Here is an 18,583-nt window from a genome sequence, read left to right on the forward strand (position 1 = left end):
AGAAAGAAAGAAAGAAAGAAAGAAAGAAAGAAAGAAAGAAAGAAAGAGAAAGAGAGAAAGTTAGTTCACCTGAGTTTTACAATAAAGTTCTTGGAGTTAAATTATCCGACGGTGTATTTTTTTTCCTGGGCCAACCCCAATTCTGGAGGCCAAAAAGGGAATGGCTGAAACCAGAAAGAAACAAACTGTGGTTAGCTTTTAGCCCAAATCTCCCTGGGTAACAACCACTGCTCAATAAGAATGAATCAGCTTGTTAGCAGAGTTCTCTGGGAGCGAGGCATTGCAGGAAACAATGGTTCTGAGGTGTAAGTTGGTGTTACTCAATCCCCATAGCGAATTATAACTGCTGGTCTTTCCTGAATGCTTCTTCCACGCGGACGTGGGGATAGGTTTTCCCCAGAAAAGCTATCCCCACGTCCAGGAGACAACATGATGATGTTAGGAAGTTACTCCAAATCTCGGTCCAGGAGACAACATGATGATGTTAGGAAGTTACTCCAAATCTCGGTCCCAATGCGTCTTTTCCCCAACAACACCAAGCAATTCTCCTCCACCAGCTGGGCAGCCATACAATCCACCCCCATCCTGGCACCATCCACCTGCAGGTAGTGTGGACCTCGCAGGTTAACGGCTCGGCCCCACAGGATAGCCCCCTGCCCCTGCCCCTGCAGATGCCAATTGCAACTCCGGTGGTCACCTGCGCTGGTGACCCAACAGGGAGAGGTGGGATGTTCTGATGACTCCCTTCTTGTGCTCAATGAGTTTGCCAGAGCAACTCACAGAATCCAGAGAAAGGTCTTACATACTAGGTCACCAGTTTCTTATAAAATGATATAGATGGAAGGGGTTGCCCAGGGCAGGGGACGGGGAAGGGGAGGGGAGCTTCCCCACCCTCTCTGAGCATCCTACTCTCCCTCAACCTCTACATGCTTACCAACCCCAAAGCCCTCTGAAACCCATCCTTTGGGGTTTTGTGGTGGCTTCAGTATGTGATGTGGGTATGATTGACCTTGGAGGTTGGTTCACCCTCCAGCCCTTCCCGGCTCCCTGGAGTCCAGGGTGTGGGATTGAAAGGTCCAACCCTCGAGTCATGTGGTTGGTTCCCTGGGCAACCAGCCCCCCCCACCCCCCGCCGTCCTTGTATGGAGTCTGGTATGGTTCAAAGGGGTTTGTCATGAGTATCGAGACACCTTTATGGCTCCTACTGCTTAGGAAATTCCAAGGGTTTGGGGAGCTCTGTGCCCGGAACTGGAATGGAGACCAAACATATATTTCTTTTTTTTTTTTTTTAAAGATTTTATTCATTTATTTGAGACAGAGAGAATGAGAGAGACAGAGAGCACATGAGAGGAGGAAGGGTCAGAGGGAGAAGCAGACTCCCTGCCGAGCAGGGAGCCCGATGCGGGACTCGATCCCGGGACTCCAGGATCATGACCTGAGCCAAAGGCAGTCGCTTAACCAACTGAGCCACCCAGGCGCCCCCAAACATATATTTCTTATTATAAATCATGGTAACACAGTCACGACGCTGTTGAGTGCTTCCCACGCACCAGGCAATACTGTCCCCTGTCCCTGCCTGTATTAGCTCTTCTATCCTCCAGCAGTGGTGCTGCAGGTGTTCCCGTCTTGCACAAAACCGATGCACAGATAAGTCGCTTGTCTGATGTCGCAAGGTGACAGAGACAGAAGAACGCTGTAGGACTATCTGCCTTCCCAAAGCACATGCTCTCAAAAGAGGGTTGCTTTGACCAGCGTGTAAGACTCACCACAACCCAGCACCGCCTCCCTGCTAAAATAGCAAGAGCTTGTCTTGTTCGCTCTGACCTCGAGGCTAGTAATAACTGTTCCTTACCTTTTTATGGACTTAATAAATACACTGTGGCCCAAACCCAGGAGCAGCAATGCAAATCTCCTGTGTGGACCTCAAAGGCATTCTGGGTGACATTCTGACCTGCCCATACATATGGATCTCTGCTGCCCAGGAAAACTCATCTAGAATATCTCTCCTCCTTGGTGTAACAGTTCCCCCGGTCCAGTGGTGATAACCATCAGCACCAATTAGCATGACACCCACCACATTTACCCATGAGGTGGGCTCCGCTCCTAATCACAAGTGCATCTATCAGCTTCAGCTACCTGGCCTAAAACCTCAGACCTCAAACTGAGAGAGCTGCTCAGGGCAAGAAGAAAGAGCAACTGAGCTCGGCAGGCCAGCTTTTCTAAAGCCAGGGGGTCAGCCGGGGTGGCAGGGAGTAGGCAGGGAAGACGGTGGGGGCCGAGTGCCAGGCAGTCACTTTCTGCAGGGGCCACACCACATTATGTGTCACTGTCTGATGGTTCCCCTTCTGGTGATGGGGCCAACTGGTTTTCTTTCTTTCTTTCTTTTTAGCAGCCAGCAGAGAAAATGCCATCACGTGACTGTGTCCATGTCACCATCTTCAAGGGTGCAGATGAATGAAAAAGTAGCTCGCGTCCCCTCTGCCGGGTGGTTAACTTTGGCCATAAAGGGGCAGCTGGCCTAGCCTCCATCCATCCTATGCCCTGCTCCTTTGTCCCCTGGGTCCCCTACCCCAGGGCCTCTTCTGCTGGCTCTCCGCCCCCACCTGCCACACACAAACATCTGACCTCTGAGGGTCCCTGTGAAGCTAAGTGGCGACCCAGACCCTGCAAAGCCGTCTTTTCTCCTCCGTGCAGCAAGAGGAGGGCTGAGGATGTAGCAGCTGGTGACGCTCATTCAAAGGGTTGGCTGCCCCGCCCTGCGGTCCCCCAGCCGAACAGAGGACAGCACTGCAGTTCAGGACTGTTTGTCCCCACAGCACCAGTAGCCCCAGCTACCGGTTTGGTGTTTGGCAAAGAAACTCTCAACAAGGAACCAGAGGACCATCCAAGCACACAGAAGCACAGAAGGGGCTGAAGTGAGCCTTTCTGGTTGAAAGCAAACAGAGCAGGGCCACAGATGAGGCTGACCACCCACATTCGGGGGATTCCCTCGTCTCCCTCCTTCGCCCGAGTGTGGGGGAATCCCAACAAAAGGCCCCAGGTCCAGGCCTGGGCCTTCCCCTTGCCCACTTCCTCTCAGGCTAACCCCCACTGTGGCCACCACAGCCACAGGGGACTCAGAAGGCTGGTGGCTCCCTCTTCACATAAGGGTCTACAAGACGGGTGCACACGGCGGTTGGGATTTACCCAGAGCCTGGAACCCTCTGTGTAGGCTCATTCCACTCTTCCTTTTGGCTTCATCTTGCAGAAGGATTAATAATAGTATAATAATAATTATAATAATAATAATAAAAACATAATTATAACCCTCTGTTGTGCTCCAGGTACTGTCCTAAGTACTTCATTGTTTTTAAAAAATATTTTATTTATTTATTTGAGATAGAGAGAGTGAGCATGAGCAGGAGGGGGCAGTAGAGGGAGAGGGAGAAGTCCCAGGACCCTGAGATCATGACCTGACCTGAAGGCAGACGCTTAACCACTGAGCCACCGAGGTGTCCCTGTCCTAAGTACTTAGACACACTAACTCCTTCAAGCACCATAAGGGAGAGACACCATTATCCTCTGTATCATAGAGGCCTGGAGAAGTTAAGTAAGGCCTAGAGAGGTGACACAGGTGGTAAAAGGGAGAGCTGGGATTCAAACACAGGCGGTGTGGCTTCCACAGTCTGTGCTCAATCACCATGTGAAGGAGGAAGGTATGGAATGAGGAAGAGGGAGAAAACAGGTCAGAGCAGCGAATCAACATGGAAAAAGAAACACATTACCTGGTACTTTCTTGATGTTGTCCGGGTTCAGGGGTCTGAGGTTTGGGGAGCAGTGGAATAATATAAAGAAAGAGCAAAATAAAACACATGCAAACTTATAGAGAACATCTGTGTAGTCACAGGGAATAGACACGAATCGTGATTGAAAGAGTTACATTACATCAAGCAATTTTGGTTTGAGTTTTGATGGTCTTTTCAGCAAGTTGAGCACTGAATGTTTAAAAGTTTAAAAGTGGGAGGGGCACCTGTGGGTGGCTCAGTCAGTTAAGCCTGCCTTCAGCTTGGGTCATGATCCTGGAATCCTTGGATGGAGTCCTGCATCCGGCTCCCTGCTCAGCAGGGAGTCTCCTTCTCCCTCTGCCCCTCATCCAGCTCGTGCTCTCTCTGTCTCACTCTCTCTCTCTCAAATAAATAAATAGAAATCTTTACAATATAATTAATTAATTAATTAATTAATCAAAAGTGGGAAATGAGATTCTACCACATGGTCCTGGGAGGAAGATATGCACCGGGGAAGTAAGCTGCCTCCATGACCAGGTGCCCTGGGTTGTCCCCTGGGCTCCTAATTGGAAATGACGCACTGCAACCAAACACGAAATCCTGGTTCCACTGCGTAGGACTTGTGCATCCTTTCTGACCAAGTCCCGAAAGGCCAGGGGGTGTATTTGGGTTGGAAAGACCTAGAAGTGATTGCCCTGGAGTCTAGGATGGGGAAGTGGGACAGAAGCGTGGGGCAAAGGAGAAAAGCACATCTTCCACACGTTCTGTCAGTCCAGCTTGGTTCCCTTTTCCTCCGGGAAGCCTCCCCTATCAGCCTGCCCTTGAACAAAGCTCCCTCCTTGCACTTCTAGAGCATCTGTGGATGCATGCTCAGCAATCACTACTGCTTACCTTTAGCTACTTGCCAGAGGCTGGTGTTGAAATTCACGAGCACAACTGGCCCTCAGGTTTCTAAAGGGACTGTAGGTAAGTAGGGCCTGGGCAGGCAGGTCTTTGAACCTGGTTGATGGCCAAACTTGCACCCAGGGGTCTGTGTACCCCCAGGCACCTGCTGAGAACGTCTGAGAAAGGGCCCAGGTTCTTGGAGAGCACTAGGCGCCCCAAACAACCTCACCCTTCTGCAGTCATTAGAGGGCGCTGTATATTGGTTTGGGAAAACTATGACCCTCCTTCTTCTTTGAGATACCTACATTTTCTTCCCTGCTGGACACTGCAGGTCAGGGATCACTGAGGTTTGCTGTCTAAAGTAACAACCCCACATACTCTACCGCCTTACAGACTCGCAACAGTTCACCGGGATCCAGGTCCTCTGCTTCTGCCTGTGCACAGGCCTGGACCACATTTCCCAGTCTCCCTTGCAGTTGGGTGTGGTCATATGACCGAGTTTTAGCCAATGGAATGCAAGCACAGGTGACACACCCACTTCCTGGACAAGACCTTGGTAAGACCCTCCCACAAGCTTCCGGCCTCCTCTTGGCTGGAGCCCACCCTGGGAGCCCGGAGTCCACCTGCTCAGCCGCAGAGCCACTGTCGGCCAGGGTCCCTGGAAGAGCCCTCCCCACTGATGAGGAATTTTGCACAGGAGCAGGGCACTAGCCTTTTCTGGGCTTAATCCATGACAATTTTTGTTATTATTGTGGCAACTAGCTAATCGTCCCACTTCCACGTTCTGCACAGCGCGATTCTTCATCTCAAGGTCACCCTGTATTGTTACTTTTTTATTGTCTCCTCCCTCCACCTGAATGTGAGCTCAGAGGGGCAGGGGTTGCGTCCCCAACGGTGGAGCAGCTCCTGACACAGGGGTGGCACTCGGCAACTCTGTGCTGAACACACAATGAGTCAGGGTCTCTATGGCAAGGCCCCCTTATAGCAAGAAAAGCAACCTGTTTCTGCTTTCACTTTCTCGTCCACCTCTGGAGCTAGAAGATTCACTTTTCACTGAACGAATACCCACCCTGCGGGACCCAGCCTGTATTCCCTCCTCTTTGAGGCCCTCTTGGAATCCTTCCCGCTGTGGTCGGCATCCCCTGTGTCCCTCAGCCAGGGGTCCTTCTGCAGTCACACTTGTCACACTGCACAGCAAGTACTGATGTCTGTGTCTCTCCCACCCCATCATGTCCCCCCAGCTAGACTGGGAGACCCTTGAGGCCAGGGCTTACTCATCTGTGCATCCTCCCAGTGTTGGGCCAAGTGCTTCCTGAGAAACAACTAGTCCAAAATATTTAATAAATATCTCCAAAGTATTTATTATATTTATATGTGATATGAATATATAATATTTATGAAATACTTAATACATATTTTATCATCTTCTTTAACTCTTTTCACTCTGCTTCTAACTAAGGGTAAAAAACTTCCCATAACCCCATGGATTTATAAGAAGACCTACGCTGACGTCTGGAATGTTCTATAGATTCTTCTAACTTCTAGGCTTTTTGGAGCTTAATACTTTAATACCCATTAGAGGCCCGGATCTTTTCATTGCATATCAATACAAACCTGCCCTTGATCGGAGGCCCCCAAACATTTTCCCACCGGGGCCCAGGCCTGCTCCTGGCAACCCTGTGCACACACGGGATTTCTGGCTTCCAAAGTGCTTTCCTGTTTGACCCTCACAAAGGCCCTGTGACTCAGGCAGAACAGTGACTACTATGTGCATTTGACAGATGAGGAAACAGGCTCAGGGAGGTGGAGTGACTTGTCCAAGATCACGGTTTGCGTGTGTGCTGAGCTGTCTCTAGGACCAGGGACCCAGACAGTTCCTCTCCTTTTCTTCCTTTTCTCCAGCCTGAGCTGACAAGAAGAAACTTCACAGAGACCACGAGGAAGCAAAGCCACCACGCCATGACATGCGTGAGCGGAAGCTCATACTGACTTGGCTGATAAACTGAGTTCACAACAGATCTGGCCAAATAACTTCAGGGGATTGAAAGCTCCCCGCTTCTTCTAATTTTAACCCCTCTGGCCTGCCGGGAGTGTCTGTGGCTGCATGGCATAGCATCTTCTGCTGCTGCTGCTGTGTGGTCGGGGCCAGCACAGGAAGACAGGTACTTACTCGATTTTTCTTCTTTAACGGTGTATTCGAGCACCTCGGACGAGCCCTCGTTGAGGGAAGGGAAGTGGACACAGAGCACCAGGTGCTTTAAGCCGCTGTCCCGACGGACCAGGAACGTCTGCAATGGAAGAAGGGGGGCAACTCCATGAATCAAAGATTTGGGTGAAGGTTAGAAGGACAACAATGGGATGGAAGTCATCCAGAACGTTCCAGAAACAAGGAGGCAGTGTCGGGGAGTCAAGCATTCCTCCGGAGATCTGGGGATTCTGCCCTGAGAGCCATGTGTCACCTGGCCCATGTCCCCTGGCTCCTGAATCTCCATTTCTCATATGCCCACAGAGGAGGTCCAACTACATCAATGCTTCCCAAAGAATTCTGTGTCATAGACACAGAGTTTGGCAGGGGTGTTTAACAGGCAGGTTCCCGTGCCCCAGCCGTGGGATGCTGTTGGGTGGGTAGGGCCCAGAATCGGGGGATTCTGATATGGGTAGTGGTCCTGCATCCGCACTTAGTAAAGCTCTAAGGCATGGGGAGTCATGTTGATTTTCAACTCACACCCCAGCATGTATGCTCACCTCTACTCTCCCCCCAACCCTGGAGTCTAAGCCTCTCCCATTCAGGCCCCAAGTACCTGGGCTGGAGCTGGCCTCTCCTTCAGGGGTCCAAGGTCAAGCTGCCTTCTGCCCCCTAGGCCGGTGGGAACCAGCTGTGTGTGAGGGAACGTGAGGGTGAGTCTGTGCATGGGGGTGGGTGAGTGTAGTATAATAACAACTAGATCTGGTCTTTGTCCCCGGTTCCTGGCACAGAGCTTCAAAAACCTTTGGAATTTCCTGGGTGATAAGTGTCTTTTATTATTCATAATGAGCTGCTTCTGACCATACCTGAGTTCACACTAACAGGTGACTCATGGTGGGCCCCTGGTATCAAAGGAAGGTCTGGCCACAGAAAAGCCAGCCAGGAGAATAGAGGGTTGGAACTCGCAGGCCCACCTGGACCTCCTCCGCTGGGGAGAGGAGCTGGAGCTGGGATGGCCAACAGGTTAGTCCATCACGTCTGTGAGATAAAACTCACTGGAAGCCCTGGGCACTCAGACTCCATTGGAGCTTCCTCGTTGGTGAAAACACAGACGTGCCCAGAATCTGCCAGGGGAGGGTGTGGGCGCTGTTTGCCCCTTCCCACCCCAGACCTCACCCCTCTTTGTCCCTGTCATTGGCTGCTCTTGAGTTGAGCCCTTTAGAATGAAAGGGTCAACAGAAATAGTGCTTTCAGGAAGTTCCCCGAGTTATTCTAGCAAATTGTCAATCCTGAATGGGGGTCGTGTTTGCAGCCAAGTTAGAAGTGTGAGTGTGGGTAGCCTGGGGACCTCACTTCCGTCTGGCACCTGAAGTCCGGGCAGCCTTGTTGGGGACCCTGACCTTTAACTTCTGGGGCCTGCACTTACTCCGGGTAGTGTCAGAATGGGGTTGAATTGTGGGACACCCCACTGGAGTCGGAGAATTGTTGTCGGAGCAGAGTGAGTGAGTGTGTGTGTGTGGGCGGGCGGGGGGGTGAGTATGGATTGAGTGAACGCTGGGCTGTCCCAGGGCCTCCCACCTGGAACTCTGGGACAGGAGGCCTGAGCTGCAGCTGGTGGTGCCCCTAGGAAGGCCGACAGCGCAAACCCGGATCCTTAATCCTGAGCCGGGGTGGGAGCTGAGGCTGGTGCCCCAAACTGAAACCAAACTGGGGGGGGGGTGTCTGTCTTTGCAGGGAAAGCACACCCTTTACACATGTGGTGCCTATGTGTGGGGACACCTGCCCAGTAGGTCCCTTGTTCAGAGGCCATGCACGTAGCCGAGCTGCCTCTGTCTCGACCTCGAGTGTCAGGAACGGCACAGGAAGGAGGGCCTGTGTTGCTCAAGCCGTGGGTCATGACCCATGGGTGCAGATGCCACCCACTATTTTTATTTTTTCAAAATAAAATAGAAGAGAATCGAAGATGAGAAGGATGCTTATGAGAAGGATGGACTCTGTCAGAGAGTGAGAAAAAGAGAGAGAGAGAGACCTACAAAGGGCCAGGGCCACAGTCCAACGTAGATTTCTTTCTTACTCTGCCGGCCTGGCCTTCTTCCTTGACTCTTTTGAACTGCACTGATCTCTCCCTAGGTTGACTGCGATGACCAAGCATGGTTGCTGGCCTCAGCCGGGGGCCTCCTTGATGCTGCTCTGCAAGCTAATTGGCTCTTGCATACCCAGCACGCACTTATTTCTAGATTTCTTCACTCTGCTGACACATCGGTGTTGTGTTCCACCCTCACCGAGAGAAAGAGAAGACAGGAACTGCTCCAGCTGGGAGGAGAGTCAGTCTGTCACAATCTGTATCTTTCTTGGGCTCCCCCAGGGCCCCAAGCAGCCAGTCATGAGCTCCATGGCCCTGGGTAATTCTGTGATTTCCCTGAGCCTCAGTGTTCTGATCTGTCAATGGGGATAACAACACCAGAACACCCAGCAGACACAAGAACCCAACCACAGCCCCGCCTCTCCGTGTTGGAAATCCTGGGGTCGCACAGGAAAGCCCCCAGTGGGATAATCGGGTCTCCACTGATGCTCCCTGAGGATTCACTCTCCGTTTGCCCCCCGCCCTCCCACAGCTGGGGTTTGTTCTTCAGTCTCCCGGTCTCAGGCTCCCTAGCGAACTGGGGATCAGTCTGCTATTCGTGTTAATTGTGAAAAAGAACCAGGAGGGATCTCCTTGGGAGAGTGGTTCAGCTGATGCTAAGGAGCTGGAGGCTGGAACAGTGGCTCCCACCTGTGCTCTGGCCGCACTCCTTCCTTACATTTGGCCCCACTCACTCCTCACCGCAGCCCCGTGAGGTAGGGACTTACTATCCGTCCTTGACGGGGGAAGACTCAGGCCATAGAGAGGCCTAACACACCCAGGGCCATGCCGATGGGAAGCGCCAAAGCAGGATGCAGACCCAGGTGTCACCGGGAGCACCTCGCTTCTTTATTGCTGTCATGTCTGTGTCATCTACTCATTGGGGGGTAGGGGTGTGGACAGGGGTGGAAAGTCCCCCAGGCTGGGTTCTGACCAGTCCCCAATGCTGAATGCCCAACACGCACCCTTTCTGCACGGCCACAAAGCCTCACGTAGCACTTCCTTCTACCATGGCCAAGTCCTGGGGCTCTTATCTGAAAAGCCAAGATAAGGCACTGGGGGAAGATGGGGGGGTGGTGGGAGAGGTTGTGAGCTAGTGGGGGCAGGTTGGGGAGGGAAGCTGGAGGAGACCTCTGACCCTTCCTGCCTAGTTAGCCAGGAGGGAGGGGGACACAGACAAGGGTCTGCCTGGGCCACTGTCTTTTGGAACAAGAGAGTCTGTTCCATGTTCCCCTTTGGGGAGGCTTAGCTGCTCAGCTAGTCACAGGGTCTCTTTTGGGAAAGATCCCCAGACAGCACCCCAGACGCAGTGTTGTGTGTAGCAAAGCGAGGAATAATGCATAGTGACCCCTGGCTTTCTAGGTCATGGGGAATCTCCTATGCTCCACCTCGGGGTGGCCTTGGCCTATCCCCTAAGGAGGGTCTGTCCACAATGGTGGTTGCAGATGAGTGCACAGGAGGCTGAAGGGCTGGATGGGCCACCCAGCGCTCTTGCTCCAACACCCTTGGGGGTTCCATGTGCAAATTCTTCAAGCCCCCTTTGCTTCTCTTTCTACACCCGGCAGCTAGCTTTTGAGAGATGCAGGGGGACCCAAATCCCAGCTCCACTATGCACTAGCTGTGGATCCACGGACAAGCTGCCTTTAGTCCTCCGGGTCTCAATCTCTTCATGTGAGTGTGAGAATGATAATATCCATCTTTCAGGGTTGCTGTGAGAATTGCTGACTGTGTACGTCAAATGCCTGACACCGAGTGTGCACTTAATAAAAAGTACTTACAATCTTTATTATTGGAGTAGACTGCTCTCATTTACTGAGCACTAAACCACATGCTAAGATTTTTATATGCATAATCTCATTTGATAAATAAGTAATTATTAGCAAGATGATTACTATGTATCTTTTTCCAGAGGGGGAGATAGGAAGAAGAGACTCACGGACCATTCTCCTGTGTGGTAGATTAAAAATGGCCACAAATTCCTTGCAGCTTCTCGCATCAAATTTCCCCACGCCTGGAAGGGGTAGCCGTGGGACTTGCTTTGACCAAAAGAATGCAGCACATAGGGCACTGTGGGGTTCTGAGCCTAGGCTGTAAGAGGCAGGTCAGCTTCCACGCTCACCCTTTGGGACCATAGCTGTCACGTGAGGACCCCGGAGTGAGTCTGCTGGAATCACGTGGCCCAGCCAGCAGCCCGCACCAGCCGAGTGAGTGGGCCCACCTCAGGCCAGCCAGCCCCAGCCGAGCTGCCGGCTTACTGCGGCTGCATGGCGGACCCCAGGTGAGACCAGCAGAACTGCTCAGCAGAACCCAGCCCAAACTGCTAACCCACAGAATCGTGAGCAAATCAAATGGTGACTGTTTTAAGCCACTGAAGTTTGAAGTGATTTGCTCTGTAACAGTCACTAATGATAGAGCCACTGGGTGTATGGACATGGGCCCCATCCTTTGGGTACCTGCTCCTCTCTTCCTTCTAGGAGGTGCTGTGGGCGGATCTCCAGAGCTCGGGGCGGGGGGAGTTTGAAAGCCAGTGATGTGCCCAGCTCCCCACTCTCCAGCCAGAGGAACCAAGATCCAGAGATGACAGAGACCTCCTGAGGCCATGTCAGTCGTTAGTGGCAGAACCAGGACAAGAACGCAAAGTCAATGACCTTCAGGTCACGGTTGTGACCATTGCAGGTCACATCCTCCAACCCAACCCACCCATGAGTGTCAACTGAGCATGCGTTCTATGCCAGGCATCAGGCTAGATGTTTTAGATACTTTGCACCAACTCTCAGCCTGGGGCTTGGAGTATTTTACCCATTGTACAGATGGGAAAAGTATGGGGGGAGGAGCAACAGAAAGAGAGGGAAAGGGGAATGCTCAGAGCAGTGGGCCTTGGGGCCCTTCCATGTACGACTTCGGCCTGCAGGCTCTGGAGTCAGATGGTCTGAGTTCAGTCCCTAGCTTGGCTACTCTGAGCTGTGTGGTCTCTCTGGGGCTGCTTCTTCCTCTGGAAAATGTGCTCGTAATAGTTTTTGCCAGGGACAGTCGCTATCAGCTCCCCAAGAACTAGTCTTTTCCCTTTCTTGCCAACTGACTCCAATTCTGGATGCAATGTATCCTGCCGCAGGAGGATTTGGTCAAAAGCCAGTCATGGTTATTCTGCTCCTTTTTGCCATTCACCCCCTTTCCCAGCCTCCCTTGCAGTTAGGGGGTGACCAAAATTGCATCTAAAAAAAATATTTGTTTCCTGACCAAAAGCCTGCTAGGAGAAGAAAGCCTTTTGCCTGTGACCTCTCGCCTTTGAATGAGTGATATGGCTGGGGCTGCAGCAGCCATTTTGTCACCATTAAGTGACAAATCAGAGGCCAAAAAGCCAACGCCTTGAAGATGGGGAACAGAAAGGTGAAAACACCCTGGGTTCTCAGGATATCACTTAGCTGCTAAACTAACCCTGGACCCCAACGTCCAGATTTCTCATTAGATGAACACTAGTGGCTTTATGGCTGAAGCTACCATAGGCTGGGTTTGTTGTTACTTGAAGCTGAAAGCATTCCCAGCTGACCCAGTTGCCTCGAATGATTATTTTTTTTAAAGATTTTATTTATTTATTTGACACAGAGAGACACAGCGAGAGAGGGAATACAAGCAGGGGGAGCGGGAGAGGGAGAAGCAGGCTTCCCGCCAAGCAGGGAGCCCGATGCGGGGCTCGATCCCAGGCCCCTGGGACCATGACCTGAGCCGAAGGCAGACGCTTAACGACTGAGCCACCCAGGCGCTCCTGCCTCGAGTGATTATTAAAAGACCTGCGCAGGTGCCTTCAGCAGAATGTTGGCTACATAATAAGCCTCGGTATATGGTGCCTCCCCTCCCCAGTGCTCCTCTACCTGCCTCGAGTCCTGAGGACAAATGGCACAGAACCCCCTCCTGCAAGAAGGTAGCATTCCTATCTTCAGCAGTTCATGGACGGCTCCATGAGTCAGAAAGGAAGCACGGTGAGACACCAGGCACCCAGGATAAGGACAGATATCCTCATTAGCAGCTCCAGACTTCAGGCCTCCGTGTAGAGTGAAGGGTTAAGCTCAAGGTGGGGAGAGAGGGACCAGGAGGTGACAAGTGCAGCCGTGGGGGCCTTTTTTGTCCCCCTGCAGGGGCTACCCAGGGTGATAAGGAGTGGAACAGTTCAGTCATTCCCCCACCCTCCCCCACTGCTCCTAAAAGTCTTCCCCGATTAACCAGGCTACCAACAAACCTTGCTGTGCCCCAGTGTCCTCACTCAGCCTCTCCCCTCTATGGGAACAACACAGTCTGGTGCCTTGTTGAGCCGACATCTGAGTCATCCCACTCCTTCTATTCCCTCTTCCCCGCATCCCCCCCCCCGCCCCCGCTTTTGTCAGCTTCCCCAGTGCCCTGCATTAGAAACTCTCAGAAAGCAGAAGAACCCTCTTCCCGCAATTGTACAAACTGACTGGGCCATGCCCACTCTGGGGGTCCAGTTTTCTTTGAAGAGCTAGGATTCTCCTGTCCCCACCCCCAAAACAGCTGTGGGGTAGCCATCAGAGTGCAGGGCTGAAAGGCAGGACACTTGGTGGCCCTCCTAGTTCTGCCCCTGGTTTGCTGTGTCCTTTGGCAAGTCACTACCCCTCTCTGAGCTGGCTTTTCCAGTCTAGTGAGGGGCTGAAGGGTCCCAGGACTCCTTTCTTCTCGAAGATACTCTCCCAGAGCAGCATCCTGGGGTCTTTCCCAGATCCTGAGAGGCTGGCACTGAGTTTCCCAGGGAAATGACTGCAGTCCACGAGGTTGGAAGAGCCGGCTGTAGGAACCTCGCCCTGCCTACCCTTAGCCAGAGTGGGTTTTTGGAAAGACAAACTGATTTCCATAACAGCTGGGACAGAATACGCACAGGGAGAGAATTATGCAGCCTCCGCATGCCCCTCCTCCTCTCCAAATAAATATATAATAACCCAAAGCCCAATACACCATAATGATTTTACTGCTACTATCCATTTTTGGCCTGGACACTCCAGAGCTGTCTGCTTTTCTACTTTGGTTATTTTAGGACTATTTTCCAGCTGCTTGGGGGAAACTTTCCAATCATGCCCATCGGAGCAGTCACAGAAGTGGCTGGTTCTTCCCAGAGGCCAGAAGTTCGGGGGCTGCCAGGCCTCTGGAGGCCGGTGGTCCAGTGGGTCAGTGGCCAGAGCCCACTCTGGACACATGTGGCCCACCTTTCCCATTACTTCTACTGAAGTGGTAGCCTGGCACGGAGGGGAGTTTCTCAATTACCCAGGGAGTTTTTTGGGGTTTTTTTTAGATTTTACTTATTTATTTGATAGAGACGCAGCGAGAGAGGGAACACAAGCAGGGGGAGTGGGAGAGGGAGAAGCAGGCTCCCTGCTGAGCAGGGAGCCCGATGCGGGGCTCTATCCCAGGGATCATGACCTGAGCCGAAGGCAGATGCTTAACGACTGAGCCACGCAGGTGCCCCCCTAGGGAGCTTTTTAAAACATGCTGATGCCTGAGCTCTACTCCAAAAAAAAAAAAAAAAAAAAAAATCAGCATTTCTGGGAATGAGGCCGAGACATTTTTAAAGCCTTTGAAGGCAGTCAGTTGGTAAGTTCAAGTCACACTTCGGCATTTAGCAGCCGATTACACGGGCAGGCTCCTTACCATCAGAGCTGACTTTGCTCACTTATAAAATAGGAAGCCTGCCCCCTGTTCTACAGGGCTGTTGGAAAGATGAGAGAGGGCGCTTAAGGCACAACAGACCTGTGGGAACTGTTGACCGTGCTTCTTTCCTTGCCCCGGAAGGGACAAGAGAGGGGCTGCACTGATGCTTTTCCAAACGAATCTTGAATGGAATTGGCATTCCTTGGGCTCACACCTGGGGAAGGTGCCTTGAACCACCTACACGGCTGGTCCGTATCACCACACAGGCTACTCCGACTCTTGAGCTAACCCCCCACTACAAAAAGCAATCTTACGAGAGATTTCTCTCATTAAAAACTATCTGTTGTCCTCCAGGCCGTGGCATTCCGTACTCCAAACCAGTAGCAACAAACACACATAACACCCAGATCTTGCTTTCTAATATTATTCTCTAATAAAAGGGACCAGAGCTCCTTGGAGAAATGGCTGATTCTAGGATTGGGACAAGGAATATACAAGACAATCCTGGAGAATGCGGTGTCAGGAAGTAAGGAAGCACTCCAAAAACCAAACACACACATACACATGCAATGGTGGCCGTATGTCAAAGGGACACGGGAACCAACTGAAGGAGCTCCCGATGGCCAAAGCTGGAACAATCTGAGCAACAGAATCATTAAAGTAGTATTGATTATAACCCAAAGCAGAAAGGCAATATCCACAAGTCCATATTGCTACAAGTAAATGATGTAATAAATAAATGAGTGAAGATGAGACTACGTCTCTTGTGCAGAAGAACTCTTATGTAGATAGTCAAGGAACTTCCTGATGATGGGCTGTGCGTAGTGACTTCCCTCCAAAGAGGGCAGCATAAGGGGAGGAAAGGTTCACTTTACAGAGGGGAAAGCTGACAAGCACCTCGGCCAGGTGATCCAGGTAAACACGGATAGTAAGTGATAAGTCATGTTGATAGTAGGTACTTCTGACATGATGTGATGAGAGAGGCACTTTACTTCTGTGTCTTCCGCCCCCAAACTCATAACCCTAGTCTAACCATCAGATAAATCCCAAGAGAGGGACCCCCTACCGAATACCTTAAAATACCTATATTCCTCAAACCTGTCAAGGCCACATCAGAAACAAAGAAAGTCTGAAAAACTCTCACAGCCTAGAGGAGCCTGAGGAGACACAATGACTAAATGTAAGATGGCGCCCTGCCTGAAATGCTGCAACAGAAAGTGGACATTAGGTAAAGCCTAGGGGCTTTAGTTCATATGAATGTATCAAACTTGCTTCATTAATTGTGACAAATGTATCCTACCAGTGTTAGATGTTAACAGTAGCAGAAACTGGGTGAGGAGTATTCAGGAACTCCCCATACTGTTTTTGCAACTCTTCTGTAAATCTAAAATTTCTAAAATTAAACTTAAAAAAAAAAAAAGCACCATTTGGGTGAAGAATGAATAAAGGCGGCTTTTTGATTGCCTTGTTTCTGGATACACACAAATCAAAAATGGGCCAGTATGTTCCCAATACCTTATCAGAGAAGCAGACTGCAGAGAGGGGAGATGGGGAGGGGTGGAGGAGGTGGGGCACGGTCAAGATCACAGAGATATTGGGGGGTGGGCAAAGGAGCCAGATGCCTGGTCTCCTGACCATTCGCCTCTGGACAGGAGGAAGCATCCTCCTCATCAGGAGAGGTGGGGTCCAGGCGATCTCTGAAGACCCTTTGAGCTCTCACAGCCTGGGGCCCACCTGTGGTGTCTGCACCATTTTTTCCCCCATTTTTTTAAAGTACTTTAAAAAAAAAAAAGATTTTATTTATGTATTTGGGAGAGAGAGAGAGTGCATGAGCAGGGGGAGGCACAGAGGGAGAAGCAGACTCCCCGCAGAGCAAGGAGCCCGATTCGGGGCTCGATCCCAGGACCCTGGGATCATGACCTGAGCTGAAGGCAGACACTTGACCGACTGAGCCACCCAGGAGCCTGTGTCTGCAGCTTTAAAAATGAGGAAAGCATTGCGCTGGCTGAGTTTCAGTGCTGGGATGAAGTTACCCAGCTGAAGGTCACACCCCGTAGACTCTGTTCTCACTAGTTGTGTGGCCTCAGGCAAGTGAGTGAGCCTCTCCTCACCTTTACTTCTTCAGTGGGGAAATAAGGGCACTAATAATACCAACCACCTGACAGAAATCATGGTGGGGATAGATAAGACTGTGCAAAGAACAACCCTGGGTAAAAGTTGGCCAATTGTTCTTATCACAGCATGCACTTCGGGCTTTGCTTCTGCTTGAAAATACAGATGTGAAGAGTCAGGGATCAAGGCAGAGAGGGAGGGGGCAGGGAAGGCAAGAGAAGGCGCATCTGCTCCAATTCTGTTGTCTTCAGCGCTGGCTCGGAGACCCACCAATTCTCCAACAGACCCTCTCTGCTCCCCCATCCCAGTCCTGCCCATCCATCCTGCAAGACCCAGCTCAGCATCTGCCTCCTCCAGGAGGTCTGCCCGTATCACCCCAGAGCTCGACATCTCTTTCTGGCCACAGCCAGATCTTCTCATCCTCAGGGCAGAGAGGAGGTACTGGAAGACAGATCCTCACACCCCACAGCCTTGAACCAATGGCTCTCAGGAGTCAGTGGACAAGGAGCTTGCTAGTTTCTTGGGTGGGATGGCCTTGAGATATGTGTTCCACACTGGTTCACAGAATGCTCCAGCAGGATCCAGCAGGATCCAGCTCCCCTTGCAGCCTGCGGTAACTTGCATGATCACATACCTTTTATTAGCTGCCTCCCTTCCCTGTCTTATTTCCCCTGCCGGCTTCCCTGGCATCACCTCTCAAATTAACCACTTGAACTCAAATCCTTGTCTTGGGGTCTGCTTCTGGGGAAGCCCAAACTAGGGCACTCCTCTTAGCCTCAGTTTCCTTATCTGTAAATTGGGGATAATGGCAGATTCAGAGGCCACCCAGGATTATCACAAGGATTCAATGAGATGACATCATATAGGGCTTGGCATTAATGCTAGTACAGAGCCCCGCATCAAGAAGCAATCTTCACATAGAGCCACTCTTGTTATTTTGATTTGGGCTTATCTTAAACTTTTTGAAGACAGGGCTGACCCCTGGGGGCAGAGCAGTCAGGACTTCGGCTGGCCCAGCCTGCCCTGGAGATGCACTTGCCTCTCCCACGAAGGGTCCTTACTGTCTTGTCCACCCGCATCTACGTCCATGCCCAGGACACATCTCCCCAGTGACCAAGAAAGGCCCAGAAAATGGCCATCCCTCAGCATCCAAACCTTGCACTTGGGCCTATTTTTGAGCCGCATCCCCCCAGGAAGGGTGGGAAGTCCCCTCAGAAGCTAACAGGGAAGTGGGTGATTCTTTGGTTGACTGGACATGTTGGAAGGTTGACTGGGACACTCGCTGGCGTAAGTCCCCGATATTATTTTCAAAATAGAAAACCTTTTGGTGGGGAGGGACGAAACAACAGAGCTTGTTTTCTTGAGGACGACAGTCAACCTGACTGCCCCTGGAGCCCCCTCCCAGCTCCCCCCTCTAGAGGGATCTGCAGACTCCCGGGCTGCCCCTGGTGCTGCAGTGGGGCTGGCCTGGGCCGCAGGGTGCCTGCCACCATAACCCAGAGGAGACCCCCCCTTGGTCTCGGCAGGATTCTGCTGAGCTGTCCGGCCTCTATGGTCCCCACTCCCCCTGGTAGGGGCTCTGTGGCAAGGGGAGGTTGGAACTTTGTTGGAGGGCCCATAAGTTCCAGTAATTCCGATTTTCAGGTACAACCGCTTACTTGATGGATTTTTATCTCGTCCTGAGCCCCATGTATGTGGAGCTTGGACTCTTCCCCAGATGCAGCACCCACAGCACGACCTACCGCACTGAAGGTGAGCCCAGCGGCTGAAAGGTAGGATTCCCTTTGCACATGCAGATACGACATAGCCCGGGAGCAGCCAGACTGCCTGGGTTCAAATTCCAGCCCTTGTTCCCTGAGTCAC

At 51.6% G+C, this 18,583-nt stretch overlaps 1 protein-coding gene across 1 annotated transcript in view; it reads right to left on the minus strand.

The window, feature by feature from the left end:
* Positions 1 to 18,583, minus strand: part of RIN3 (Ras and Rab interactor 3) — a 124,549-nt gene that overhangs the window by 65,712 nt on the left and 40,254 nt on the right. Inside the window, exon 3 of the mRNA XM_034993058.1 lies at positions 6,820 to 6,937. Within this exon, the coding sequence (XP_034848949.1) occupies positions 6,820 to 6,937 (118 nt within the window). The remainder of the gene's footprint in view (positions 1 to 6,819; positions 6,938 to 18,583) is intronic.

The sequence above is a fragment of the Mirounga leonina genome, unplaced genomic scaffold, assembly GCF_011800145.1.
Source record: "Mirounga leonina isolate KUSES-001 unplaced genomic scaffold, KU_Mleo_1.0 Mir_82, whole genome shotgun sequence".
Taxonomy (NCBI): Eukaryota; Metazoa; Chordata; class Mammalia; order Carnivora; family Phocidae; genus Mirounga; species Mirounga leonina.